Source organism: Mercenaria mercenaria, chromosome 15, assembly GCF_021730395.1.
Source record: "Mercenaria mercenaria strain notata chromosome 15, MADL_Memer_1, whole genome shotgun sequence".
Lineage (NCBI taxonomy): Eukaryota > Metazoa > Mollusca > Bivalvia > Venerida > Veneridae > Mercenaria > Mercenaria mercenaria.
In genome coordinates, this window is record NC_069375.1 from 23,594,730 (window position 1) to 23,606,761 (window position 12,032).

At 35.4% G+C, this 12,032-nt stretch overlaps 1 protein-coding gene across 5 annotated transcripts in view; it reads left to right on the forward strand.

Moving 5' to 3' along the window:
* LOC128548964 (complement receptor type 2-like) overlaps nt 1-12,032 on the forward strand; it is a 185,756-nt gene that overhangs the window by 36,313 nt on the left and 137,411 nt on the right. For 3 of the 5 annotated variants that reach the window (XM_053524780.1, XM_053524785.1, XM_053524781.1), the window contains one exon: nt 3,867-4,261. The exons of 1 other annotated variant lie outside the window; for it this stretch is intronic. In XM_053524780.1, coding sequence (XP_053380755.1) covers nt 3,867-3,961 — 95 coding nt within the window. In that variant the 3' untranslated portion in view covers nt 3,962-4,261. Of the gene's footprint in view, nt 1-1,852; nt 1,954-3,866; nt 4,262-12,032 lie in introns of those variants that run through there. One more of the 5 variants, XM_053524784.1, reaches the window with a different exon arrangement.

Here is a 12,032-nt window from a genome sequence, read left to right on the forward strand (position 1 = left end):
AAATATTAGTTTTACATTTTACATGCTTTAATTATAACCAGGTAACTCCTAATGTAAATAAATTAGTGTAATGTAGTTTAAAAACGCTCGCTACAGTTTCGTATTTTTTTTCTCAATAATAGATTTTGATAAAATGTTCTGTATTTAAAGATCATGTTATGATGTCTTAAAAAATGAAATAAAAATACTAGGTCATCAGCTTTGTTTCAATTTTATTTGCCCCTAGAAATGATGTTATTTTTAACATTTTTCAAAATTTCTATACTCCTAAAATATATTTCAGTAAAGTGCAATAACCAGCATAAATTTGATATCTAAGTATTTTTATAACGGAAAACAATATATCTATTTGAAGCATGCTCAGAGAAATCAAAAGAAAATGATTTTGTAAAGAAAGGAATACTTGTCCCGCAGACCCAAGGGCTATTTTTGCATATTTTTGTCAATTTTAAGTTGGTACTTCTGCTATTTTATCGGGTTTCACATAATAGAATTAAATCAAACTCTGCACATACCTTTGGTTATGTCTACCTAATCTAAAACAAAAAGAAAATTGATAGGTCACCATATTAGATTTCGCTTTAATCAAACTACAGCGAGATGGGATGTGGCGGGCATTTTACAACGCAGGTTGGTACGAAATACGTAATCAATTTTTATTTAAAACAAAGGCATTTATATTCAGCCAAACTCTTGACAGTATTCTGTATTTGTCCACAGCTTAAGGCAGAGATATTTAACAAGAGGATCAAATGGCCCAAGGCCGCTCACCTTAGGAAAATTTGGAATAAACTCGCTGAAAGTGTGATTGTAGAAACTTTTTTCTGGATTTCTATATGAAGAAATCATTTCATCATTTCGGCTGCCGCATCCTTTACCTTTAACATATTGATCTTAAAAGCAATAGGTGTTATCCACTCCATTTAGCCAATCATCCCACTTAGTTTGAGGAGTACAGGTGAAAGGCTTCTCGACAAATGCCAAGGAAACTCTTTCAGTTTTTGAACTAAAAGTACTTTAAACCTATATATTTTGTAACCACGGTGGTACTAACCCTAACCTCTAGTCAGTATATCATACATATTATACACTAAATGCCTGCGAACATGCAATAATTTGCGCATTTTTGCCGTACGCGACATTAGATAATCACTTCCGGGCATGCGCAGAAGACCGCTCCAACTCTGCAGTGAGCTACATCGAATAGAAACAACCAAATTGGCAGGGTGTTGGGGTAAATATCGACCCGTCCGGAAAAACTATCGCGAGCGCCTTTAAATGCTGCAATGGATACATTTATATATCTGTCGTCGTATCTTAGACGTGTATTTTGTAAAATGGCGCCTTATTCATCATAATATCCAGCATGGTTAAGTAATGTACTTCATTATAAATGTAATCTGTTTTAAAATTCAATATAACACTTATGTGAACATGATTATTAAATCAATGAATACTTGTAGCGTGACAGATTTAAGTTATTAATATTTTACATAGTTCTGTTTCAGGCGGCTACTTTGAAAATGTCGAGCATAATTGATTTTTTTTTTCAGAAAGAACTGCATATTAACCAAGTTAATTGTTTACTGTTTTAAAATCAGTATCAGGTGTCTGTCATTATAACAAGATATATCTTTAAAGAAATACCTTTCCCAAGTAATCATAATTCATCTAAATTTGAGCGGCCATTTTAAAAACGGCGAGCATCTTTAATAGAAGGATCTTTAAAACCAAACTACTTACTCTATTCATACTTGCTCGTGTTTTAATTAATACTGGATTTTTAAATGCAAACATAAATATTTGGATAGCTTTAAACAATATGTACGTATCGCTTGTGTCTTATTTTCAGGCAACCATTTTGAAAATGGAGGCCATCTTGAATGAGGAGATATATCTTTCGGTTCACTTCACTTTTGAAGTTCCCAAGGTCAGATTAAGAATCTTGAAAGTCCATACTTGTATCACCTTTTGCACTATTTTCCTAAAATCCTTCATACTATTGTTTATTACATTTGGATACAAATAGTAATATGGTTCGTTTTATCGGAGGTAAAATGCATTCAAAGAAACATCATATAATATAAAAATTGTTATCACTTCCGATCTAATTGATTCATTATTGCAACTATTGTTTGAAGTAATAGTTCTCTGAAATTTAAAGGCAACACGGGCCAACGTCTTGTTACTATGAATGCATTCCGTTGGTAATGTCAGGTAAAATGGACGTAACGTATATTAAGAATCGAGGCTAATCGAAAGTTGAGACCGTTGGAAAGTATCGCCTTTCCGAGACGTCATATAAGTTTAATAGAAAATGGAAACACACATTTAGAACGGTTTATAGTTTCAAAAGCAGAAATATAGAAGCAAATAGATCACCTAAACGAAACCCTGCAGCTGTTCAAATGATAGTTACATAGACAAAGTAAAACTATAAAATGACTAGGACAATGCAGACAAAAAAAGGAACACAATCCAGCATCGCCTAGAAACGGTTAGTAACAAACCTAGGTTAAACCCGTATATTTCATAGATCTACATCTATCATTGCACTGTTGATAATGGTATGAGTATTTTCAAAACGAGGTATTTAAAACAAAATACAGTATCGTATTTTGATTTGGGATAGCACATTTACATTACAACCAATATGGTTTACTATTTATTTCAGAGTAGTTTTGAAACCATTTCTCACGATGCATACTTCAATCAATGGCCATATAATTTGTACACTACTGTGAATTGTTTATAGTTATTTTCATATGGTCTCCCTTCGTGGCAACAACACATTACGCCGTCCACCTTTGACTGTTATTGAAAATCAGACAGGTCCTTGACTTTATATTCGTAGGCATACTGTTTGCAGAGCGATAAATTCTTGCTGACCTCTGCAAAATGTATAACGAGTGAACTTGCTAATTAAGCAGTGACGTTACAAGTTGTTACAAGTTAAGCTAATATTATGGGTCGAATAAAAAATAGTCTGCATTGTTTTCGGATTTGATAATTCTGTTCACAATTAATTTGCGAGTTGTCGAACTACTAGTTTGTAAAAATACCTCATAATTCCGTTATGCAATGCTTTTCTTTTGGGTGTACATTATAATAGGTGTATGACCAAGTATTGAAATGAATTTCGACTATAAGCTGCGTGGTTAGAGTCTCAAAAGTATATTTGTTCTGATAATTTATCAGTAAAAAACATACAGGTTGAGAATAATTAAGTAAATCGTGATTAGATTATTACGCGTCCGAACTCCCGTCTGTACTTAATTCACAAAAGAAATATAAGAGAAATATTATTCTTCCTTAACTGAGTTATCAAATTGTGGTACACACATTCCGAAAGTCCTTTAACTAAATGAAATTGAGTCTATTTGACATGAATACTGCATGGGGGTGGGGGGGGGGGGGGGCGTGAGAGGTGTTGCACATTTCATTACCTCTCATGAACAGACTCAATCCAACCGAGTCTACTATAATTCTTCTTGGTTGCATTCTTTGCTTCCAAAGGATATTTTTTACAGATTTTATTAACTATCACAACAGCAATCTTTAAGTGCCGTATGGCGGCTGTAACAAGTCTCGCCGTACTTGGATTTAGTGTTGTTATATTTTCTGGTCCTTTGGGATCATGGAGTCCATTCAACCTATGTGTAATAGAGTCCCGCTTAAGCCGGTGCTAGCGGGCGTGAAAGGTGTTGCAGATTTCATTACCTCTCATGAACAGACTCAATCCAACCGAGTCTGCTATTATTCTTCTTGGTTGCATTCTTTGCTTCCAACGGATATATTTACAGATTTTATTATCATTAAAACCGGTTGATGGATATATCTAAATCTTGACCATTTTACAATTTTAGTTCAGCCAAAGGAGTGCGTCTTTGATGCTGGTCATAAATGGCATCCAAGGTGGAAAAAAAAAAGTCGAACAACCTGCACATTACTCTGGACATAAACAGTCACCAAGAGACTGCAAAGAAGATTGCTTGAACCAACAGAAAATCCTTTTGCAATCTGTATATTACAATATAGTACATAAAACGTGTTGGTGTTTAGCAGTTTCTGCACAACAATATTTTGTTCTGCGACCTGATCCATGGACAGCACGGGTGTATATACTATCGTGCAAATAGATTTCGTGTCATGATTGATTTAAAAAAAAACAACGATCAATACTATTACTGTTTATATGTTAATAGTAATAATTGTGTAAGCGGTAAATAAAAGTGAGCAAGAGAACATGTAAGTACGTGTACTTAGGTACTTCAGCTTGTTTATATACTAGTATTGCAATGCAATTAAATCTTAAATTGAACCCTACTGGAAAATGATCCCATATATGATACTATTTGTATTTTTCCTCATTAAGAAACTTGGGCGCTGATTCACATACTTTGCTAGATTTGGTAATAAGTTTTGTCTCAAACACGTGTTTTTGCACCGCCTGAATCGGCAGATTAGAACATATAATCTTTTTTAATTATGGCATAAACTGTACAATAGAATAGGCGTATTATCTGCCTAGTGAAACAAGTGAGGCTGAAACATCTTAACCGGATAAAAGGCTTCGTTTAAAATCGATAGTTTCTATATTAATATATTACAGTCTTACCGTTTGAAGTACTGTAATATGATGTAAATATTTTTGCCGGGAAACGTGTTCACTCCGTCTTTGATTATTTACCAATCTGTATTTTAAAACTTAATTAAAGTGTGTTTCCATTTAGCAAAGCTTCTATTAAGTATAAAGTTTTGCGAATATACAGTTTTCACCTCGCAATTTTACTGCTTTAAAGTAAAAGTAAAAACTAGTGACAAACATTCTTGAAAAGAAAGAAGTCAATCACATGCTGTATATTGGAATTATCAAGAGTTATCTAAGTGTTGTAGGTATTTTGTTATCAAACCGTTTCATTACTTATTACTGACGTGTTATGTTTTGTTTGTTTTGGGTTTAACGCCACTTTTCAACAGTATTTCAGTCATGTAACGGCGGGCAGTTAACGTAACCAGTGTTCCTGGATTCTGTACCAGTACAAACCTGTTCTCCGCAAGTAACTGCCAACATCCCCACATGAATTATCAGAGGTGGAGGACGAATGGTTTCAGACACAATGTCTTTTATCAAATCGTCACGGAGAACATACGCCCCGCCCGAGGATCCGTAGACCAACGCTCTCCCCACTGAGCTAAGCGGGCGGGCTCTGTTGTGTTATGTTACTGTTACTAATTTGTATCTGTTAATTCCAACGTTCCTCTTTATGCTGGTATTACTGACATGTCTTTGTTTGAAAGTTTGTGTGTTTATTTTATATTGTAAGAACCAGTAGTTTACGATAAAAATAAAGATGACAAAAAAACATAGAAAAGACAAAAACGATACTTACGTCTGTATAGGTTCATAATAGAAAATGATAATCATATGATACTCACAATTGCCTTTTGTGCACCAAGTCTGTAACCAATATAATTACATCACAATTTAACTATTACGGTATCACAATTGACATGCCCCTACAGTAGCGTCAGTATGCATGGAATTAATGGAGCAGATTATGGCGTGTAATGCGTTGCAATATTATATCTTCTATAATTATTGTGTATCTTTATATATTCATTCAATGTCTTAAAATATTTATTGTTAAACAGAAATATGTTTTTCAATGTTTCATTTTTTTCTATCTTTTGAAATATTTATTGTAAAACTAAAATAAAATATGTAATGTGACAAAATATTTATTCAATGTTTTCAAATTATTTATTCAATCATACAAAAATTTTATTCGATGCAACGATAATAATTGTGTGTAAAACGTAAATATTCATTCTATCTGCTTAAAATATTTGTTCGAAAGAATTCTGGGTAAATTGCTATTTTGCGGACATCCCTATTCTGCGGTCATGCGGCCAAATTTATTACCTCGGTGATAAAACAGTTACATGTATTTTATGTTTATCACTGATTTTATCAGTAAAAACGCTGGAGGGAATAGATCATATCATCGATAACAGAAATATACCAAACAAGAGCTTCGCCTAGCGGGGCAATATACGCCCGAAAGGTTTTTTAGAGAAGGATGGAAGCACAATTTAAAAAAACATATATCTAAAGATTTTTTGGCGGGGCATGTGAGGGATTGGGAGGGGAGGGGGAGAAGGATGTGTGTGTGTGTGCGGTTCTGGTGACAGGAGACATTTTCCTAAAGAGCTAGAAACTAAATAAAAAATGCATGGTGCGGGAGTGTTTGGGGTTTGGATGCGACATAATACTAAAGGGCAAAAAGCTAAATGCAAAAAGAGAAAACATAATTGGTGGGGAGTGTGGTTGGTGGGGCAGGTGGCGATGGTACAATGTAGATGGGGATGGGGGTGTAAATGAAAATAAAGATTTTTTTTGTGGTCCGGGGATGTATATGCTCTGGACATGAACTACGATGGGGAGATTTGACCTTGCTTTGACCTTGACCTTTGACCGTCCACTCTGGTTTCGATTCAGCACTCTGCACATCGTCTCATCACCACATACCTACACCCCAAGTTCGACATCGATGCCTTGAATGGTTAATAAGTGTTGTGTTTTTTTCAGGACATGAAATTAAACTTAAAATTTCATCTTTGAGCTCAATTTGTGACATTGACCTTTGATCTTCAGAGCCAGTTTAAGTGCTCTGTATATTGCCTCATTGCCACCTAAGAATATGCCAGATTTGAAGTCAATACCTTGCATGGTTATTTAGCTATGCTCCGGACACGAAATATGATGGTCAGTTTTGACATTTTAGCTCAGTTTGTGACCTTGACCTTTCACCTAAAGAGCCGATTTAAGTGCTCTATACATTGTCTCATCGCCATCTACCTATATGCCAACTTTAAAGTCAGTGGTTATAAAGTTATGCTCCGGACACGAATTATAACGGACAGACAGACAGACGGACGAATAGACGGACGCACGCACCAGCACATAGGCTAATACGTCCGTTTTTCCAAAACGGGCATATTAATAAAATGCGCCGCAGTTTTCCGCAGATTGGCCGCAATATAGCAATTTACCCAGAATTCTTTCGAACAAATATTTTAAGCAGATACAATAAATATTTACGTTTTACACAAAATTATTACTGTTGCATCGAACAAAAAATTTGTAGGATTGAATAAAAATATTAAATTTTAGAATAAATATTTTGTGATATACAATAAATATTTTTATTTTGCAAAAATATTTTGTAGGATCGAATAAATAAAACTGAAAACATTGAATAAATATTTTGTCGCATTGCAGACATTTTTTTAGTTTTACAATAATTATTTCAAAACATAGAAAAAAATTATGAAAACACTGAAAACATATTTCTGTTTTACAATAAATATTTTAAGACATTGAATAAATATATAAAGGTAGACAATAATTATAGAAGATATAATATTGCAACACATTACACGCCATAGCAGATGTCGTGTCGCTTATGTTTAACTTCAAAGACACTTTGCAAACACAAGTTGATCCGAAATCAATGTTCCTAGTAAAATGATAAGTTTACTAGTTTTGATTACATTAGTTGCCACATACATGTACATGCAGTTCAGGAAAAACAGTAACAGCATTAACTGGATTGACACAAGTTCTTCCATGACTAGCAATCGATTAATTCATGACGAAAACATTTAGTTACAATATCGTCCTCTCACTTCCTTCAATACCCAGTCTCGGGTTAGGTAAAGGCCGACATAGACATGACTGTGCATTATTTGGTGACAAAGCAGAATTAGCATGAAACAGGACTGATTCAAAATGTCAGTATAACTTCCGTCGTCTTGTCTGTTTCTAGCAGATAGTTTGTATTGATTATGAAAGGTTTTATTGTCTGTCTTTGGGCGTTCTGTCTTTGGCAATGAAAATAAGAAACGTTAAGCATGTTGAACGTTTCATTTTTGTTCAGCATTTAAAGTTGAATACAGTGAAACCAGTATTGAGCAGCCAGCAGTCTGGTTGCTTAAGGTAGCTGACTTCTTGAGACAAGTTGAATGTCAATCTAAGAAGTTAGCAGACTGTCTGCTTAAGGCAACTGGTTGCTTAATATAGGTGACCACTAAGGAAAAGTTCCTTTGTATTCTCGTCTTTTATGTCCAAATGCTGAACGTTATTTGAAACCATGTCGATAGAATGTGGAAAGCTGAGGAATTATTTTATTCTTACTTCTTATTCCTTACTTTTAACTTCTTACAACTAATTAATTTTCTAATATCAATTATGCCACGTGTCTATCATTTATCAGTGTACTTCTACAGTTTCCACCCAATTCAATGAAATTGATATTCACTATCAAAATAAAATGGACATGCAGATATTGTTTGGACGTCATTTCAGATTTCGTTTGTTGAGCTGTGCCCCTGTTTACAGTTTACAAGATTACAGCTACCTATGTACATTATGTACACAGCATCACCTACCGGTGTCACCCAGTTCAAATGAAATTTGATAGATAGTTCATCAGCATGATGAGGATATATGTTTGGAATTTCATGTCTGCTTGTTTTAGTTATACCGCTTTTATGATTTTACAATGATACAAGTATATATTTGCCTTGTGTGCTCAACTCCTAATACAGTTACGCCCCATTCATACATACCATCAACGTTATACTGATATCAAATGAAAGAAATTTATCTGCCATACATCACATTTAATAGAAATTTCTAATAATGTATCCATTATCTCTTACAATATTGCGAAAAGTGGTCTTCACAAAAAAAATTAATTTCAGTAGATTCTAAGAAACAATGAAATTATGTTTATTTAAGATTCACACACAGTCGTTTCATAGACCACCGACACCTGATACACATCAGTTTTAATAATAAAAATAATTTTCACATGCGTCAAGCCAGCAGCCTAGCAGCCTATCGGCTAGCAGCAGGAAGTTAACAGTCTACGGGCCTAGCGGCCTTGCAGCTTCCAATAAGCCTAGAAGTCTAGCAGCGTAAAGTAAGCAGCCTAGCGGCTAGCAGCATGAAGTTATCAGCCCAGCATACTAGCCTCTTGAAATAAGCAGCCTAGCAGCCTATACGTCATGCTGTCCAATTATTTAAATGAGTGAAGCATCAGAGATTTGAAAGCAAGCTAATGGATTTATTTAAATCAGACTGAACGGCTGGTTTTCGCACAGCGCTACTAATATGAACATGTCATCGAATGAGTCTCGATAACCGATATTCTTTTCAACATATACGGTCTAGAAATTTTACAGGCTAGCAGCCTAGCACCCAACCAGCACCTAGGAGTCTAGCAGCCCACACGATTTCTTGTAACGAATACACTGACGCGGCAGCGGTGTCAAAGCAAATTTATGGATTCCTATCAGACTTCAAAGCATTTTTAATGTCTAGCGCCTAGCAACATAGTAGCTTAAAAGTCTAACAGCTTATACGATAGCATGTCAAGTTAATGTATTCACTGACGAATCGGCGATTTAAAAGCAAAGTTATGGATTCAGGTTCGACTGCACGGCGGTGCTCATCTCAATACCCGACATTTTGTCAAGCGAAAAACGTTCAAGTCGGGATAAATGATTGAAACATTTTAAGTAAAGCGATCTATTAGTTTTGCTGCCTAGCAGCCTACATGGTATCTTTTTAATTCTATGAACTCGCTGACGCGTCATGTAAACGCAGACTTAAGGATTCAGATCAGGCTAAATACAGTTGTTTGTAATAACTTATGGACATGTCACAATAACTCATTTTTATTTACTTACTAACAAAACAGCTATCTTACTGTATCTTAATATTCTAATATCTTATTAATCTTATCTGATGCCTGATCTTTTGTTTAATACTTACTAAATAGTTTATTTACAATGATATTTATGCTCATTTATTTCATACATCTATAAAATATCTTAATTTTTAGACGTAATCTTTTTATGTGTTTGTAAAACGCCATTGAATATGTTTTACGTAAAAATAGGCGTTTAATCAAATAAAACATTTTCAGATTTCAAGTTTCAAGACTACACCGCTGACTTTCGCACAATAAATTTCATATCCTTTTGAAATTCTGTTAAACAGTCAAGTCGGATTCAAGGCAGATTTAAATGAATAAAACAGAAAAAGTGGAAAACCACAGGCCGTCCAACATGACATAAAGGATCGGGTTGATTGAGCCTGTACATGCACTATTGACAGGCTGATATGAGCAACGTTGTGCGAAAACCAGCCGTGCAGTCCGATCTGGATCCATAAGTTTGTTTTAACATCTCCATCTCTGACGCGCCAGTGAGTTCATTAACTTGACAAGATATGTTGCTATTTGTCTTTGCTATGCCGCTAGGCTACTAACTTCTTGCTGCTAGATCGCTAGGCTGCTAGGCTTGATATTTCACACTGCTAGGATGCTTACTTTACGATGCTTGGCCGCCGCTAGGATGCTAACATCACGCTGCTAGATCGCTAGGCTACTAACTTCACTCTGCTTGACGACTGTGCTGCTCGGCTTGTAATTTCTCACTGTTTGGTCGCTAGGCTGCTAACGTCACGCTGCTAGATCGCTAGGCCGTTAGGCTGCTATGCTTATAGCAGAAAAAATTAGAAAATCGAGTAGTTATTAAGTTCTGCAAGATTTGGGGAAACACCAACTGAAACTTAAAATCAAAGCACTGCGAGGACTGATGTGGGCAGCGGTTGACAACTTCTGGTAATGTGCATGAACAGTTAGCTTAAGTTTGGTGATTCTAGTTATTATTTATAAACTACCTTTGATTAATAAGCATTTTCAACCTTTTTTTACCAAATCAAGGGGTAAAATACTGCATTTACTCTGTCAAAGGGTCTCAAATAATATATGAGCAAAGCTCATGTGCTTATTGAAAATTTTGTGAGGTTTGGTTAATCTTGCTCAAAATCTTTTTTGAATTAAGCATTTTTTTAACAAATCAATGGGAAAACACTCTGCTTTTACTGGAACAGTAAATGTGAGCAATGGTTATGGACTAATCAATAATTATGTGATGTTTGGAGATTCTAGTTATAACAAGAGCGTGTAGAACACTTGCATGAAGTAACTGACAAGGAACAGAATTTATTTGGTCACTGCGCACTGGACATTTGACGTATAGACCTTAAATCAATAATTTTGGGTCATTTACCAGTCTTAAATGACTTCCGTACCAAATGTGATCTTAGACCAAAGCATTATCTTGTTTTCTGGCAAAAAGTTCCAATGTCAATGTGATCTTGACCTTTGACCTACTGAACTCAAAATCAATAGGGATCATCTGCTGGTCATGACAAATTTCCCGATCAACATTCATGATCCTAGGCCTGAGAGTTCTCCAGTTATCATCCGGAAACCGATTGGTCTACAGACCGACCGACATCCATCATCAAGCAATAATATTTACAATATACCCCTCCTCCTTCGAAGGAGGGCAATTAATTTTCAAACTAGAAGATGCCCATGTCTCTCCCAATGCATAGTCCTAATAGGCAAGAAGTCAATAGATGATAAGAGCGAAAGACAAAGAGACACTTATGGTTGGTTGCAATAGGGATCATCTACTTGGCATGTCCAGTCACCCTATGAAGTTTCAAGATCCTTGGTCAAGTGGTTCTCAAGTACCGTTTTCCATGTTCAGGCCCCTGTAACCTTGACCTTTAATCGAGTGAGCCCAATATTAACAGAGGTCATCTACTCTGCATGTCCAATCATCCTATAAAGTTTCAACATTCTTGGTCAAGTGATTCTCAAGTTATAGATCAGGATGAGTTATTTCCATCTTCAGGCCTCTGTGACTTTTCCCATAAGTCAGAAACATTAAGGGGCATCTACTCTGTAATTCCTATCATCGTGATTGAACGTTCTGTGTCAAATGATTCTAAAGTCATTGGTTGGAAACTTTTTCCATGTTCTGGTTCCTGTGACCTTAACTTTTGATCAAGTGATTCAAAAATCAATAGGGGTCATCTACTCTACATGTCCAATCATCCTATGAAGTTTCAACATTCTCGGCCAAGTGGTTCTCAAGTTATT